The sequence below is a fragment of the Panicum hallii genome, chromosome 2, assembly GCF_002211085.1.
Source record: "Panicum hallii strain FIL2 chromosome 2, PHallii_v3.1, whole genome shotgun sequence".
NCBI lineage: Eukaryota > Viridiplantae > Streptophyta > Magnoliopsida > Poales > Poaceae > Panicum > Panicum hallii.
The window spans coordinates 40,160,381-40,175,246 of record NC_038043.1 but is presented as its reverse complement, the minus strand read 5'-3'; the positions used below and the strand labels follow the sequence as shown (position 1 = coordinate 40,175,246).

General features: G+C 44.8%; 3 protein-coding genes across 4 annotated transcripts; 2 read left to right on the top strand and 1 right to left on the bottom strand.

Moving 5' to 3' along the window:
• The first annotated feature begins 5,534 nt into the window (after positions 1-5,534).
• Positions 5,535-6,987, top strand: LOC112881035 (zinc finger MYM-type protein 1-like). The gene is made up of 3 exons (XM_025945747.1): positions 5,535-5,823; positions 6,115-6,887; positions 6,934-6,987. The coding sequence occupies exons 1-3, from the start codon at positions 5,535-5,537 to the stop codon at positions 6,985-6,987; spliced, it is 1,116 nt and encodes a 371-aa protein (XP_025801532.1).
• Positions 6,988-6,998: 11 nt separating this feature from the next.
• Positions 6,999-8,107, top strand: LOC112883320. Of its 2 annotated transcripts, none has more exons than XR_003226802.1 (2): positions 6,999-7,640; positions 7,736-7,910. XR_003226802.1 is itself a non-coding variant. In XM_025948601.1 (2 exons), exons 1-2 carry the CDS (start codon positions 7,038-7,040, stop codon positions 8,007-8,009), a joined length of 621 nt encoding a protein of 206 aa, XP_025804386.1. In that variant the 5' UTR covers positions 6,999-7,037; the 3' UTR covers positions 8,010-8,107. The 2 variants fall into 2 exon arrangements, 1 of the variants encoding a protein (XP_025804386.1); XM_025948601.1 differs by lacking the exon at positions 7,736-7,910 and adding an exon at positions 7,992-8,107.
• A 4,830-nt stretch (positions 8,108-12,937) lies between these two features.
• LOC112883318 (cytochrome P450 71A1-like) lies at positions 12,938-14,866 on the bottom strand. The gene is made up of 2 exons (XM_025948599.1): positions 13,944-14,866; positions 12,938-13,858 (listed from the first exon to the last, which is right to left on the bottom strand). Exons 1-2 carry the CDS (start codon positions 14,841-14,843, stop codon positions 13,217-13,219), a joined length of 1,542 nt encoding a protein of 513 aa, XP_025804384.1. The 5' UTR covers positions 14,844-14,866; the 3' UTR covers positions 12,938-13,216.

Below are 14,866 nucleotides of genomic sequence, written 5' to 3'. Positions count from 1 at the left end.
AGAAAATTAGGAGAACTAGCACTCCTTACCCGCATATTTATCTAAGAATAATATCATTTGCACATGTCCCTTGGAAATTGGTGCTATGCAAGAAATTGAGCAGAACTGGAGGGAAAACACACACTTGAATCTAAGGCAAAAGTCATCGACCAATTAGAATGCACCGTTTAGCCTTATATGGATCAAAAAGCCCACCAGAGCAGGCAACCAACTTAGGACATACCCAAGCCACGCTCAGAATTGACTAGGGCCCACATGTCAATCACCCACATGAAGCTGAGGTCGGTGGGAGCTCAGCCTGGTTCGGCCGAACCAGAACCAACTCCACCGCCTTACCTCTTCGATGTGTCACCTCCCCATTGGCTCCCAAAGTCGGTTCTGTAGAATTTCAGCTGGTTGCACGGCAGGAGCACCCCATGAGCAACCTATAAATACGAGGGGAGGAGCTGCAAATGAAGACACACCTCAAGTTGCTCTCTCTCAAGTTGCTCTCTTGTTTAGTCCTTAGGATAGTGGAGTTTAGGTGAAGTAGCTCTTCTTCGGGTTCCCGAGGTTGCCTAGGAGTGTTCGCTATGGATTTTGCTCTTCCTCTCCTTTGTAATGTTCAGAATCTCTTAATAGAGTTATCTTCTAGATTTATATATCCGCATAGTTTATATTCTGCGGTGTCAGACATATATGCTATGATTAGTTTATACTTTTGTCTGGATTAATTAGTGTTGCCGAATGCGTTGAGGTAGGCGGCAGGTGGTGACAGCCCTGTCCGTCCAGCATAATCCTCCCTGAGGTCCATAAAGTAGCCGAGTGGACTGGTGGCTCCTCTGCCAGTCTTGTGCGGTTCTTCCGGTAGTGCCTGGGAGCTTGGAGCTGAGGATAATCATGTGTTTGTATATGAGTGTATAGTATGAGCTGTATGTTTAGATAGAAGTACATAACTCCTAAGGTAGCTTTCTTCTTCCTTTCTCCCTGCCTAATGTCTTTGCTAAGAGTTTGAACTTGAGTAACTTATGTGTCACACTACCTTATTATCCATATATTATCTTACCCCTGTTTATATAATTGAATATCCAAGCAAGAATTTATCATCAACTTGCCTATTCTATAATTGCCGCCTTCCCTGCGGAAATATAAATACGACACTCGAGATTACTCACGGATAAAATGATACAACGATATTTCGTACGCTTGCAGATTTATTTGTGATGTAAGAAATACCACACGGTGTTTGTGGTGCCATCGCCGGGGATTCGCAGCCCTGATAATGACGCTATCAAACACCAACAAATAGGGAGGGAGGGGGATGCTCAGCCCGATGTTGGAAGCATCTGACTTTTTAGTAAGCGTCATGGACATAGCCGATGCTTGTAGGAGTTTTTTCCATTTTTTTTACTAGATACTAGAAATCCCCATGCTAAATGAACTTTTAGATCCATTTCGCAGCACATTTATGTTTTCGTACTCTTGCTTATTCGATACCTTTTATAATAAAATACAGGGCTTTCTTCGAGGTGTTCAATCAGGCATGTATATGGTGTTATATCAAGGTTTGATGACAAAAAGAAGCAGTTAGTTAGGTCAATTGGGTTTGATGGTCTCCTTCACTTCCCTGATCTTAGGCAGATCAATAGAAGGTTGTCAGTATTGTTGATTAGTAGGGTTGATCAAATATTGAAGCATATAGTTATTGATGCCCGGACACTATCAAGTTCACTAAGGATGATATTGGTGTTGTATTTGGGATACCTAGCAGTGGCCGTAGGGTACTTAATTGAGCAAGGTACTCCCTTCAAGGAGACTGTTAGGAGGATAATGGATCGATATTTTGTTACCCATGGTAAGGACAATTGATCAATCAAAGTTGCCAAGGAGATTCTTGAGAGGCATTATGATGGGAGTATGAGCTTGAATGAGGAGGATTCATTTCGGGTGTCATTTGTGGTTTATGTGATGTCCACTCTATTAGCACCTGGGGCCAAATATGACTGACGCAGTTGACTACTGGAATGCGCTTGATGTTCCTTCTTTAATACAGACTTATGACTGGGCTAACTATATTATGCACCGTTTGATAGATGCTGTTGTGAAGCTGAAGTCTGATATGAAAAGTGCGAATAAAATCCTAAATATTACTGGATGTTTGCTTTTCCTACAGGTATATAGTCTGTCTGGGTTCTTGTTTTAAATGCATTGTTCATAAGAATGTGAAATTGTTTGTATCTTGGGAGCTCTTTTGGTATGTCTGAAAGTATTTTACTATTCTCAGGTTTTATGTCCAGATAGTATTGATCTAGGCTCGTGGAACTTGGATCATAACATCCTCCCTCGGATCCGATGCTTTTCTTCTGATACAATCAGGTCCATGACATTGGCTGATAGTGGCTCAGGGTCAGATGGTGTACATCGAAAAGAGTTTGGGAATTCGAAGGTACTTTTTATGTAATTGAAATATATCTTTTTGTTGTTGTTGTGGTATGCATTAGCTATTTGTTCTTCGTTTTGTTCATAATGTGAATAACAGTTGCGAACAGCATACGGTCTATGCTATCATTGGGCTTGTGAATTCCGACGTAATGGGTTAGGCCATGTCAAGCTTGGGAACCTTGCTCTTTGGAAAGTGAAAGGAATCGGTGCTCGTAGCCTAAGAGGGGGAGTGGTGAATTAGGGAATTCTAAAACCTTAACCTATAGCTCAAACTAGTTAGCATAAAATATAAACTAAAACATATTATCTAGATATGCAACTAGGGTTCAACTAGTGTGAAAACCTCATCCCAAAGAGTTTTGCAACCTATAGCCAATCCTAATAAATCCTAACAAGATACTACACTAAGAATGTAAAGGCACACAAAATTGCAATAAAAAATGCGGAAGCTTAGAAGAAAGGGATGTGAGGAAGCAAACTCTCGACAAGAAAATTTATCCCGTAGTATCGGTGGGCACAAGGCCATCCCTAGTCCATGGTTTTGGAGCACTCACTAACAGTATTGCTTTCTTATTACCGAGTCTCTTCCGGGGCTCTTCTTGACTCTCCACCAAGGTTTAGCCACCAAGGCTCTCACCAAGTCTCCGGTCACCTCGATGTCGCCTCCACTAAGGAGCTTCTCCATGAAGGAAGGGGGTATCCACGTCTCCCGCACAAAGCCGTCGTCGCCGCTCCACACCAACCCGGAGGGTCGATGACTTGCCGGCGAACCACCGAGACTCCAAGGGACCGGCACACCGAGACACAACTTGCGGTTCACTCAAGAACCAGCATACAAGGCAGCAACATCTTGCTCTCTCACTCTCTCTATAGCTAGCCTAGAACTACACCTCACAAAGCTTGTGCTAAACCTAAGGATCAATGAGCTCTTTGGTTGGCTTGGAGAACTTCAGCAGAGTTTCTGTAGCTTCTCACGAACTCCAGTAGTCTCAAATGACTCGGGGTGAGACCTTATATAGACTAGAGATACACTCCTAGCCGTTATATACTTTTATCCTGAAAAGCATAAAGAGTCGGTTAAACTGGTCGCCACCGTCAGTTTAACCGGTCACACTTAGCCTGCCTACTAGCCGTTGAACTCCAACTGACATACCTCTGCTGACGTCATTGCATTGATGCAATGCACCGACGACCGTCGGTTTAACTGGTGCTGAAGACTTTGCTTGAAAACCCTTTTGGAACCAAAACATTTGGAACCAAAACATTGCGTATTGAGTAACCACAGTATGCTTGCACCGGCGCCTTCTTTTGCACCGTCGGTTTAACCAGTGCCTTTGTCATTTCTTCACTTGATTGCCATGTCATCTCCTTATTGCACCGACGTCTTGTTTTTATAGCGCCGGTTCAACCGGTGCAACTGGGTTCTTCTGTACTTGATCATTGTTTCGACGACCAATACACTGACCCGTTATATTTTGGAACTGTTGGTTCAACCGGTCGACTGATTTCGGCTAGCACCATGCCTTAGACATCTTAACACCGAATTGGACCATCTTGTATATAAATTGGACTCCATCCATAGGACATAGAAATCCTACAATCTTGAGCTTACAAACTTGTTAGTCCTATTGACTATGTTGTCATACAATCACCAAAATTACAATTATAGCCTAATAGGGCCATGTTCCTTATAGGAAGCAATAATTTCACTGGAACGTGCTCTGAAGGTCCCTCTGGAGGTATAGTAATTAGTTTTTTTAATTCCTTTTTGTCATCCCTTTGTCTTTGCATCCTGTATTCTTGGAAGTCTGTACATTAGCTATTATAGATAGTTTTGTCTTCTCCAGTATCCTGATTCCAGTTTACAACTCTGTTGTCTTTTCCCTTTTTTTCCACATGTACAGGCTACTGGCCCTCTGTATCTTGCAGTTGTTGATTTTGAAGCCGAGTCATCTCATCTTACTGGATTTGGTGGGGCATCGCTAATAACCGCTATATTCTCCATTATTGAGCCATACCTTAGGAGGTTTAGCTACAACCAGTGGCGGAGCTACAGGGTGGTCCAGGTGGGCCGCGGCATACCCTAAGGCCCAGCCCACCAAGGACCACCCCAGTCCGTAGCGGCCCAGCTGGCCAGCCCACCAAGGAGGCAAACAGCACTGGAGGCAAGCAGTCACGAGTGCGCCAGGCTTCCAGTTTCAGCCGCCAGACGCCCTGCCAGTGCCCTGCTGCCTAGACTCCAGAGCCCCAGCTCCCTGCCCCCAGACGGCAGACGCAGTTCCGAGCCGCCGCCGCCAGCCGCCGGGCGCAGGCGCCGCCGCCGCCGCCGCCAGCCCACCGCCGTCCCACCGCCGCAAAGCCGCAAAGGCCGTCGCTTGAGCAGGAGATCAAGCATCAAGGCCGTCCTGTCCCGCGGCCCCGGCCCCCGGCGTACTGTCGGCGTCCACATGACCACGTCGTCCCCACCTTGGCCGGTAAGCCCCCCCCCCCAATTCGTTCTCTGTTTCTGTCAATTTGGTCTGCTGGTAGTCATTAGTCAATTTGACTATTTGAGTTAGGGTTTTTCACCCCACGAAGGCCGCATGTTTGTTTAAATGCTTGCAAGGACCAAGGAGGCACATTTCGATCTGGCGTCTAGTATGGGTTGAACTGCTAGCAGCTACATTCTTGGGCCAGTTTGGGTATGGAATATGGATGCGATAATCAACAAGCATATGAATATATCTCAATTTGTTACTATGCTGATATTTCTCCAAATGCTCACTTATGCCCTTTTTTCTCCAACAGTTTAAATTGGGCTAAAATTGATCTTCTGCATTTTAATACCAAATAAATGATTTTCACATGACATTGCATATGCCCAGTGCCATTAGTACATTCATGTTGTGCATGATACAGGCATACAGCTAGCCTATGGAAATCATCGTATTCATGAAAACAGCTACCAAAAGATAATATTTTAGTTGTGCAGTACAAATGTGCTAAACCCTAACTTCGATTCCAATAGTTTGATTGTTTAATTTATAACATGATGTGGCCTTTTTTAATTAGTATAACGGCTTGATGGCTGATGCACTATGAATTTTGACATTTGATTGCAGAGTGATTGAATTATGAAGAGGGATGGAGATATTGCATCTCTTTTTCGAAAGCATGCAGCAAAGAGGCAAAATGTGAATCCTATGCCACCTCCGGAAGCAACTCAAGAACAAGAGAGAGTAATTGAAGAAAATGTGAATCCTATGCCACCTCCACCGCCACCACATCCGGAGGCAACTCAAGAGCAAGAGGAAGAGAGAGTAATTGAAGAAATTGTGAATCCTACGCCACCTCCACCGCCACCACCGCTACCACCATCGGCTCCACCAACTTATGACGTGAGTCGTCTTCCAAATGATCCAGGTGAAAGACAACCCATTGCAAGTTTCCATGCTAATGATCATGATGCAATTCGAAGAGCATATATTCTTAGAGGTCCATTTCAGCCATATGCACATGAGTTCCCAAAAAGGTGGATTGGAGATAGAGAACGTCATTTCAATTTTGTGTGGTTTCACAATTTTTCTTGGGTTGAATATAGTGTCAAGAAAGATGCTGTGTTTTGCTTTGTATGCTACTTGTTCAAAAACAAAGAAAGTAAGGGAAAGGGAACTGATGCATTTACTGTGAAAGGTTGGAAAAACTGGAATATAGGAGAGAATGCACTTTTGAAACATGCACGTTCTAAGGCACATAAGGCAGCCCAAGAGAAATACTTTGGTTTTCTGAATCCTGATGCAGCAATTGATGATAAAATTGAGAAGTGGAGTACTGAGGATCGTTATCTGTATAAGAAAAGGCTGACTTATTCACTTCGATGTTTGAAGTTTCTTTTGCATCAAGGATTAGCATTCCGTGGACATGATGAAAGTGCAGAGTCTAGCAATAGAGGTAATTTCATTGAACTTTTGAAATTTGTTGCTGCACATAGTGAAGAGGTGAACAAGTATGTTCTAAACAATGCTCCAAATAATTGCACTTTGACTAGCCCAATGATACAAAAGCAGATTATTCAGTGTTGTGCCATAGAAACTAGAAAGAAAATAATTGGAGAACTTGGTGAAGAGCCCTTTGCAATTTTAGCAGATGAGTGTAGTGACATATCACATAAAGAACAACTAGCTCTTTGCTTGCGTTATGTTGATGCTTCAGGAAGGCCATGTGAGCACTTTCTTGGAGTTGCTCATGTAGATGATACTACCTCTTTGTCACTTAAAGATGCAATTGAAGCTTTACTTGTTAGTCATGGCTTGACTTTGACACGAATTCGTGGTCAAGGTTATGATGGGGCTAGCAACATGAGAGGAGATATTAAAGGGCTGAAAACATTGATTATGCAAGAGTCACCTTCTGCTTATTATATCTATTGTTTTGCACATCAACTCCAACTAGTTCCTGTTGATGTTGCCAAGGGAAATAATGACTGTGTTTGGTTTTTTGATCAAGTGTCTCTCTTGCTGAATATTGTTGTAGTCTCTTGTAAGCGTCACGGCATGCTTCGAGATGCTAGGATTGAGAATCTTATGAGAGCACTTGATTGTGGTGAACTTGAAACTGGAAGTGGATTAAATCAAGAGATGGGGTTGGCTAGGCCCGGTGACACTCGGTGGAGCTCTCATTACAAAGCTGTATGCAACATCATTGCTATGTATCCTATAATCCGTGAAGTTCTTTTCACTCTTGGAGAGGATACTACTGTTAGAGCTGATTGGACAAAGATACATACCATGCTTGGTGCATTTGAGTCATTTGACTTTGTTTTTTGTTTACACTTAATGTTTACTATTCTTGGATACACAAATGATTTGTCAGAGTGTTTGCAAAGAAGGGAGCAAGATATTCTTAATGCAATCACACTTGTTAAAGCGGCAAAGAAAAGAATGGAACACTTAAGGAATCATGGTTGGGATCAATTTCTTGATAGGGTCATTTTATTTTGCAACAAGCATGGTGTCCAAGTTCCTGCTATGGAGGGTAATTATGTGCCTTTTGGAAGATCTGTTCAGTTTGTTCATGACCAAAATAATGATGACCACTTTAGAAGAGCAATATATATTGGGGTCATTGATCAAATTAGCATGGAGCTTGCTAGTCGGTTTGATGAAGTTAATATGGAGTTGCTTTCTTGTATGGCAGCCTTTGATCCTTCCAACTCATTTGCTTCATTTGATGCACAGAAGGTACGTAGACTAGCTGAGTTCTATCCTAATGACATATCAACCACTGACTTGCTAAAACTGGACTTCCAACTTGACAATTTTATTGATGTCCTAAGAGAAGATGATGACTTCAAAGACCTACACAATCTTGTTGATCTCTCAGTTAAGCTTGTTGAAAAAAAAGACATAAGGTGTATGATGTTGTGTACTTGCTTCTCAAATTGGTATTGCTTTTACCGGTGGCAACAGCAAGTGTTGAAAGGGCATTCTCTGCATTGACTTTTGTGAAATCTAAATTGAGAAACAGGATGGGTGATAGTCTTTTGGATGATTGTCTTCTCACATACATTGAGAAGGACTTTTTCTTTGAAGTGGATGAAGAAGACATAATTCAAACTTTCATGGACTTGAGGAAGCGTAGGCCAAATAAGAAGACATAGTCTTTTGGTATGTGTAAGCTTGTTTATGTATCGTTCGCACTTTCCTAGACCATATTTTATTCTAATGTGTGCAACTTTCGCACGTATTGTTGAATGCAAGGCTTTATATGCTATTTACCGAATTTTTACTGAATTATTTACAAAACTATATATGCATTTTACTGAATTGCGTATGAAAATTTTGTTCCGGCATACCCAATATAAAAATCCTAGCTCCGCCACTGGCTACAACACTGGGGTTGATTGCAATTTATCTGATCTAGGTATGTGGTTTTTTTGCAGGAAACATATGCATTTCTTTTGCTGCACTATTTTTAGTTATTAGGCTGCAAAAATGTGAAATGTTTTTTTGGGCCCGCTCGCAGGTGGATCAAGTAGTGAGAATGAAGAAGTGCAAGGATCCAATTGTTTTAGTGGTATTGGTGTTCTGAAGTGATACTCGAGTGCTGTTGATGGGGGGATGTCTAATGTCGTGTATCGCCCTAGGATGCAGAAAAGGCCTTGTTCGAGGGGCTTGGATGTGTATTCAACGGTGCCTGAAAGAGTGGGAAAGAAGCCAGCTACAGAAATTTGGAATGCTCACTTTATTGTACGGAGAGCAATGTGTAAGTATTATATGTGTGTTCGCCGGCTCAAGGCATCAGCCTGCATCGATCTAAATTCGTTGCCCTACGATGATGATTCAGAGGACGATATCCTTCCTAGGAAGGTCAGACCCCCACTGTCTGAACCAAAGAACCCCTGGCAACTTGGGTGAGTGGAGGTTAGATTGTTCCAATGTCCCATCCCATCTTTGCTGAAGGATATTGCACTTGGAGATGATGCATTTGACAGCAAAATGTAAGTGTCCCTATTCCTAGTAAGACGATTATTATGTTGGCAGCCACATGCCTCGGTTCTTTTGTTTTGTGTCATTTTTTGTATTGCTCCAGCAGGTGTCTTTTTCTTTTGCAATCTTTTTCCTTTTGTAATATGTTCCCCTGTTTTTCATGCAGGCCTTGTTTGGTTCACTTTGTTCCAAAGTTTATACAGGTGAAGCCTATTGCTTTGAAGGAGCAGTTGAAAGGCCATTCTGAAATGGAAATGGACCTGTTCGATGCTATCATCCGGAAGTTCAAGCAATGTGATGACTTGATTTACGTGAATCAGCTGGGTACAAGGTGGAGGCATTTTGTCGAATCAGACTTATGGATGGCTTTTTTAGGAGCATTACATTTACCTTATTAATGTCTCGAGCTGTTTTGTTTTTTAACTTGGGTGGGGGGGGGGGGGAGTCGGGAGGTATGTGCTGAGGGAGGATGCCCCTGTTGTGTGCGCGTGTGGGTGGGGGGCGTCCTCCTTTCATTGTCAATTGTAGCCAATTAATTATTAAGTTGACATCTCTAAGTGTATTGAAACAGGAATCAATATTAGCCGGATATTATACGATGTTCCAAACTGCAAGCTGGTAAGTTGCTATATGCTGAAGCCTTTTTTGTGATGCTTTGTTAATTGAATACTATAATGATTTTTTTCGCAATTTGGTTTAGTTATTATTTCCGTTTCTGCTGGAGCATCGTTGGGTATGTTATGTTTGGCGACTGGAAGACAGCACTATTATTGTTTTTGACCCTAGCCGGAGCTTTGTGCCATCGGTGTATTTGGACAACTTACATAGTCGCATTACATTAGCTTTGAAGAAGGCCACGCGAGATGTTGCTGAAAACTACTATATTGGATAGGATAATGATTGGGATTCTGCTACAACTAAGGTGATCCGGCTTGTCGATAGTGGAGCGACCTTGTAAATCCTTTTGCTGAATTCAAAACGTTCTATATACTATTCAATCCTTCTTATGTGATATATGTTACTTAATTCCGCTGAAATCTCCTTTTTTTGGCATGTTTTTCATGTTTTCTTTAATTTCTACTACGACACCTACTTAGCTTGAACCGAACTGGAGTTCTATGCGCATACTTTTGCCAGACGTTCAATGGTGAAAAGATGGTTGCGGAACCTCGACTGGTGTGTGATCCACCCCGGTGCATATATTTTTTTAGCCACTGGATAATTTATGTTTTTTTAGCATGTTTCTTGTTATCCCTCCAGTTTTGTCCTTTTTTGCAGGATGAAGTTGAAGGTATAGCTGCTATGTTGCTTGGTTAGGTGATACATCTGGCAGTTAGATGTATGAAGTATGAACCAGCAGCGGTAGCCACCACGCGGGCGACGGCGGGAGCTTGCTTTCTTGACGATGACGACGTACAACAAGCCAAGAAGCAGGGCGACGGTGCCGGCGAGCACAAAAGGAGACATCTTTTCTCCTAGAGAAATGTCCATTTTACCCCCTGAAATGGTCTCTGAGTTAAAAAAAAAACTCGCAATTCGAATATTAGGAATGTCGTGTACCTCACCAATTCCTACCGGTGGCACAAGGTTTTGGTTGGAGTTGGGTGACGTGGCGAGGGCTGACGTGGAGGGTCACGGGTGACTTTGACGGCGACTGGGATCAAAACCAACATAATCTGGCCTCGGTGGGTTTTGTGCCTGGTTTGAATAGGTGGGATACGCAGTTTAGGGGTAAAACGAACTTTTCTCTTTCTCCTATTCCGGATAATTTTGGGGACAACATTGGACTTTGTTCATCTTAACTATAGTAGTGATCATTTTGGTAAATTAAAAATCTGCTGGGTCATCCAAATGGACGCGCGTGCACGTGAGGATCATTGTTTTTTTTGGCGGCTAAGGCAAGACAATGTACTACTACGAGAAAAATGAATCATGACATTAGCATAGTTTATGTATATTATTATTGTGCTACTTTGTTTTTTGCAAGGTATTGTGCTACTTTGTTTAAACACTTCAATTTATAACTGCTCTCACAAACTAATCTTTTTCTATTTGCATCGTTGTGTTGTATACTACGAGTCAAGAAAGTTAGGTCCATATGGCATATGTCTGCATGCAGTAACAACTTATCGTAAACTTTTGATTAAAGACTTCACGTGACTTATCTTTCATAAAAGTTGCTACATGATATTTACCAACATAAAATTATAGTTATTGTGCTACTTTCTCCAGGTATTGCTTCATACTACGGGCGGTTAATAAGTACACAAATCATGATACTTGCATTGCGAGGGTAAAGCAAGCTTATTTCTTTTATATCTCAAAAGCCATTACTAGTTTTAGATCCATGCCCCAAAGGTAAGTGAACTTCATAGGAAGATAGGCAGTGAACTGTGGCAATATATAATGGGGGAAGGGAAAGAAAAAGGTTGACGTAACCTAGCTCGGGTTGCGAGGTGGACAGGTGGCGGGCCATTTAGTGCGTGTTCTTTGGTCCAACCACTGAAGATGCAAAGCTATGTAATTGTGAAGTTATGGGGTGTATGACTCCACCCATAAAGATTCACATCATGAGTTTATTTATAAAATCTAACAAGGACAGGAACAAGATAATGAACTAGTTGTCTAATACGAAATGGAAAGACGCGAGCATAAGGAACAAGAAATCCGAAATGGAAAGACGCGAGCATAAGGAACAAGAAAGAAAGCATGACGCTGACCTACTTTCTTGATTTTGGAACAAAGCCTAAAAAATCTGAAAAAGGGTTATGCACATTGCACTAATCTAACCAGGTTATCAATACAAAAAAGGGAGATGTAATTATCTTCTACGATACTGCCAGACAGAAAACTCCACTATCTTCTTCCCCCTTATCCTCGTGGTTGTCAACATATCAATTTAATCTTGTAATTCATATGACTTTACCAAGTTTTAAGGGCCTTGAATCTATGATTCTAGTCCTTCAAACCTACTCCCTCCATTCCAAATTACTTATCATTTTTACCATTGTACTAGTCAAACTTATCTAATTTCTACCGAGTTTATAGAAAAAAGTAGCAACACTTACAATGTCAAATTAATTTTATTAAATCCATCATGGAAAATATATTTATAATGTATTTATTGGGTATTGTGGACATTTAAATATTTTTTATTGGCATGATCAAAGTTAGAACTACTTAAGATTGAGACAAGTAATGTGGAACGGAGGAATATGTCTGTAGGATTTTCATGTCTAAAGTTCTATAGTTGTGATCCTACTTAAATGCCTCTGATCGATTTATATAGATTAAAATGTGCCAATTTTAACCACCTTAGCTGTCCCATCCCTCATGTCTTCCTTCCCTTCCGGCAGCGGCATCCCTACCGATGGATCCACACCATGAGCCGGCACCTCTTTCTACTAACGTCACATCTACGTCGCCCTGCCTAAACCCTCTCCATGGGTAGAACTTGATCGTGGACCGCCCAATCCAACGACCTGACCTCACCCGCTCGAAAAAAATACCTGACCCTACCTGACTCTGTCAATGTACGTGTTGGGTGGGCTTGTACCAAGATTTGCATTTTTTTATTCAAATCCTGAAAAATATACACAAAAATTGGGTTTTGCCCGACAAGTAATATGAACCGATGCCTTGATGGTCGGGTTGGGCTCAGACCGAAGGAAAAGGCGATGGGTATATTTTAGCTCAACCTGAATTATAGCTGGCCCAACAAATGATCAAGTATTCCCACATGGCATGGCACCCTTGCTTTCTCGCTGCCATGCCCTAGCACCCACCCCCACTGAGAATGGACCTAGCATCTTCCCCCAAGCTACAGGTGAGCTTGAAACCATCTACTGAAGGTTTCTAGGTTTTCAAGTGTCTATGTTAGATTTCACTTTTTTCTTGATTTAGGTTGATGCTCACAGTTAGATTGGATCCATCTCTAGCGTGATTGTTTTTCCACTATCAGTCTAGCTAGTCTCTAGTTTTTCCACTATCAGTCTAGTCAGAGACGTGACGGAAAGCAAGATTTCCATCCATGCAGGTTGTTTTTCTCGAATATGCAAGCTTCATATCTTTGTATTAAGAAGATGAAAATAAAAGTAGGTTACAGGCCACCCCGGCAAAAGTGCCAACCACTGGAACCGGAGTTCCAAAAATAAAAAGAAGTGCCATACAGGTTTTTACATTGCATAATTTGCTTTACCAAGTTCTCGCGTTAATGCTACTTTGTGCGTATTCCCGTGTTGTTTTGAATTTTGCTTGTAATTGATGCACAAACCATGAATCCACATCATGGATTCCTTATTCCAGTTTAGTAGTATAGTGATGCAGGGCTAAGCAAGCGCCTTACACTTAGGGACGAGCACTAGGGGAACCCGTGGCGGCGCCGAGAGCCCAGGCGCCTCGACCATGTCCAGGTCCTCCGGGCGCATGCCGCCAGGGAGCTCCCAGTCGAAGTGGCGCAGGAGGCTGGCGAGCGCGAGCTCCAAGACCGCCTGGGCGAAGTTGATGGCGGGGCAGATCCTCCGGCCCGTGCCGAACGGGAGGAGCTGGTAGTCGGTCCCCCTGAAGTCCACTGCCTGGCTGCTGGCGGCCACGGCGAGGAACCGCTCCGGGCGGAACTCCTCCGGCGCGGCCCACGCCGCGGGGTCCCGCCCGATCGCCCACGCGTTGACCAGGAGCGCGGTCTTCGCCGGGATCTCGTAGCGGCCGCCCTGCACGGCCGCCGCGGCCATGGACTCGCGTGGGAGCAGGAGCGGCACCGGCGGGTGGAGCCGGAACACCTCCTTGATGACCGCCCTCAGGTAGACCATCCTGTTCAGCTCCGGCTCAGCGATGGCGACCTGCTCGGTGTCGCCGGCGACGCACGCGATCTCGTCCTGCAGCTTGGCCATCACCCGCGGGTTACGGGCGAGCTCGACCATGGCCCATTCCAGTGTCACGGCTGTTGTCTCGGTCCCCGCGGCGATCATGTCCTGCAAGCGCGTAGATCAACGAAAGAACGAATGCTCAATAGTAGAGGACGTGCAAGATTTTGGACAATCAGAAATGGATCGTCACCTTGGTGATGGCTTTGATGCCATCATCGGTAAGCTCGAACCCTTTGGCGCCTTCTTCTTGCCTCAGTTGCAGCAAGACGTCCAAGATGTCACCACCGAGTCCCTGGTCCGGCCTTGACGTCTTCTGCTTGTGCTCGGCCACTATCTCCGATAGGAACCTGTCCCACTCCTCGTTCATGTCGTCGATCTTCTTCTCGAGCCCCGTCAGCCGCCTGAACACCCGTGCCGCCGCGTCCGGCAGCACGTCGTCCGCCTGGAACCCCGCCACCAGCGTCGCGGTGTGCGCCAGCAGCTGCCTCAGCCTCTCGGCCGTCGTCCCGGCGGCACCGGTCGCCGCGCGGGTGACCACCGCGTTGGTGTAGCCGTACACGAGCTCCCTCAGCTCGATGGCCTCCCCGGCCTCCGCGGCGCGGCGGGCCCGGGAGACGAGCGCGGCGGCCTCGGCCGCGCGCACGGACGCGAACGCCTCGACGCGCCGCGCGGAGAGGAGGTGCACCACGACGATCCGCTTGGCCTGGCGCCAGTGCTCCCCGTACGGCGAGAAGGAGACGTTCCTCGACCCGTACGTCTGCTTGTGCGCCGCCGCGTTGTGCGGCCGGGAGGAGAAGGCGAGGTCGTGGTTCTTGAACAGGTCGGCGGCCGCGGCGGCCGTGGACACGACCAGGGTCCGCCGCCGGCGCCCGAGCTGCAGGAGGACGAGCCCGCCGCCGCCGCCGTACCGCAGGTGCAGCTCGTGCAGGGAGCGGTGTGGGAGGCGGCCGATGAGATGGAGGTGGCCGAGCAGCGGCAGCCACCACGCGGGCGACGGCGGGAGCTTGCTTTTGCCCCGGCGGTTCTTGACGACGTACAGGAAGCCGAGAAGCATGGCGACGGCGGCGCCGGCGAACACGAAACGAGACATCTTTGTCCTCACTTAGACACTTA

Bases quoted from the DNA above. Each gene is read 5' to 3' on its own strand.
- LOC112883318 (XM_025948599.1), bottom strand. From the start codon at position 14,843: ATGTCTCGTTTCGTGTTCGCCGGCGCCGCCGTCGCCATGCTTCTCGGC. The intron at 13,859-13,943 runs GTGACGATCCAT...ACGCGCTTGCAG, and splicing joins GCATCAAAGCCATCACCAAG to GACATGATCGCCGCGGGGAC.
- LOC112883320 (XM_025948601.1), top strand. From the start codon at position 7,038: ATGGGGTTGGCTAGGCCCGGTGACACTCGGTGGAGCTCTCATTACAAA.
- LOC112881035 (XM_025945747.1), top strand. From the start codon at position 5,535: ATGAAGAGGGATGGAGATATTGCATCTCTTTTTCGAAAGCATGCAGCA. The intron at 5,824-6,114 runs GTGAAAGACAAC...ACTGGAATATAG, and splicing joins TCGTCTTCCAAATGATCCAG to GAGAGAATGCACTTTTGAAA. The intron at 6,888-6,933 runs GTTTGGTTTTTT...ATATTGTTGTAG, and splicing joins CCAAGGGAAATAATGACTGT to TCTCTTGTAAGCGTCACGGC.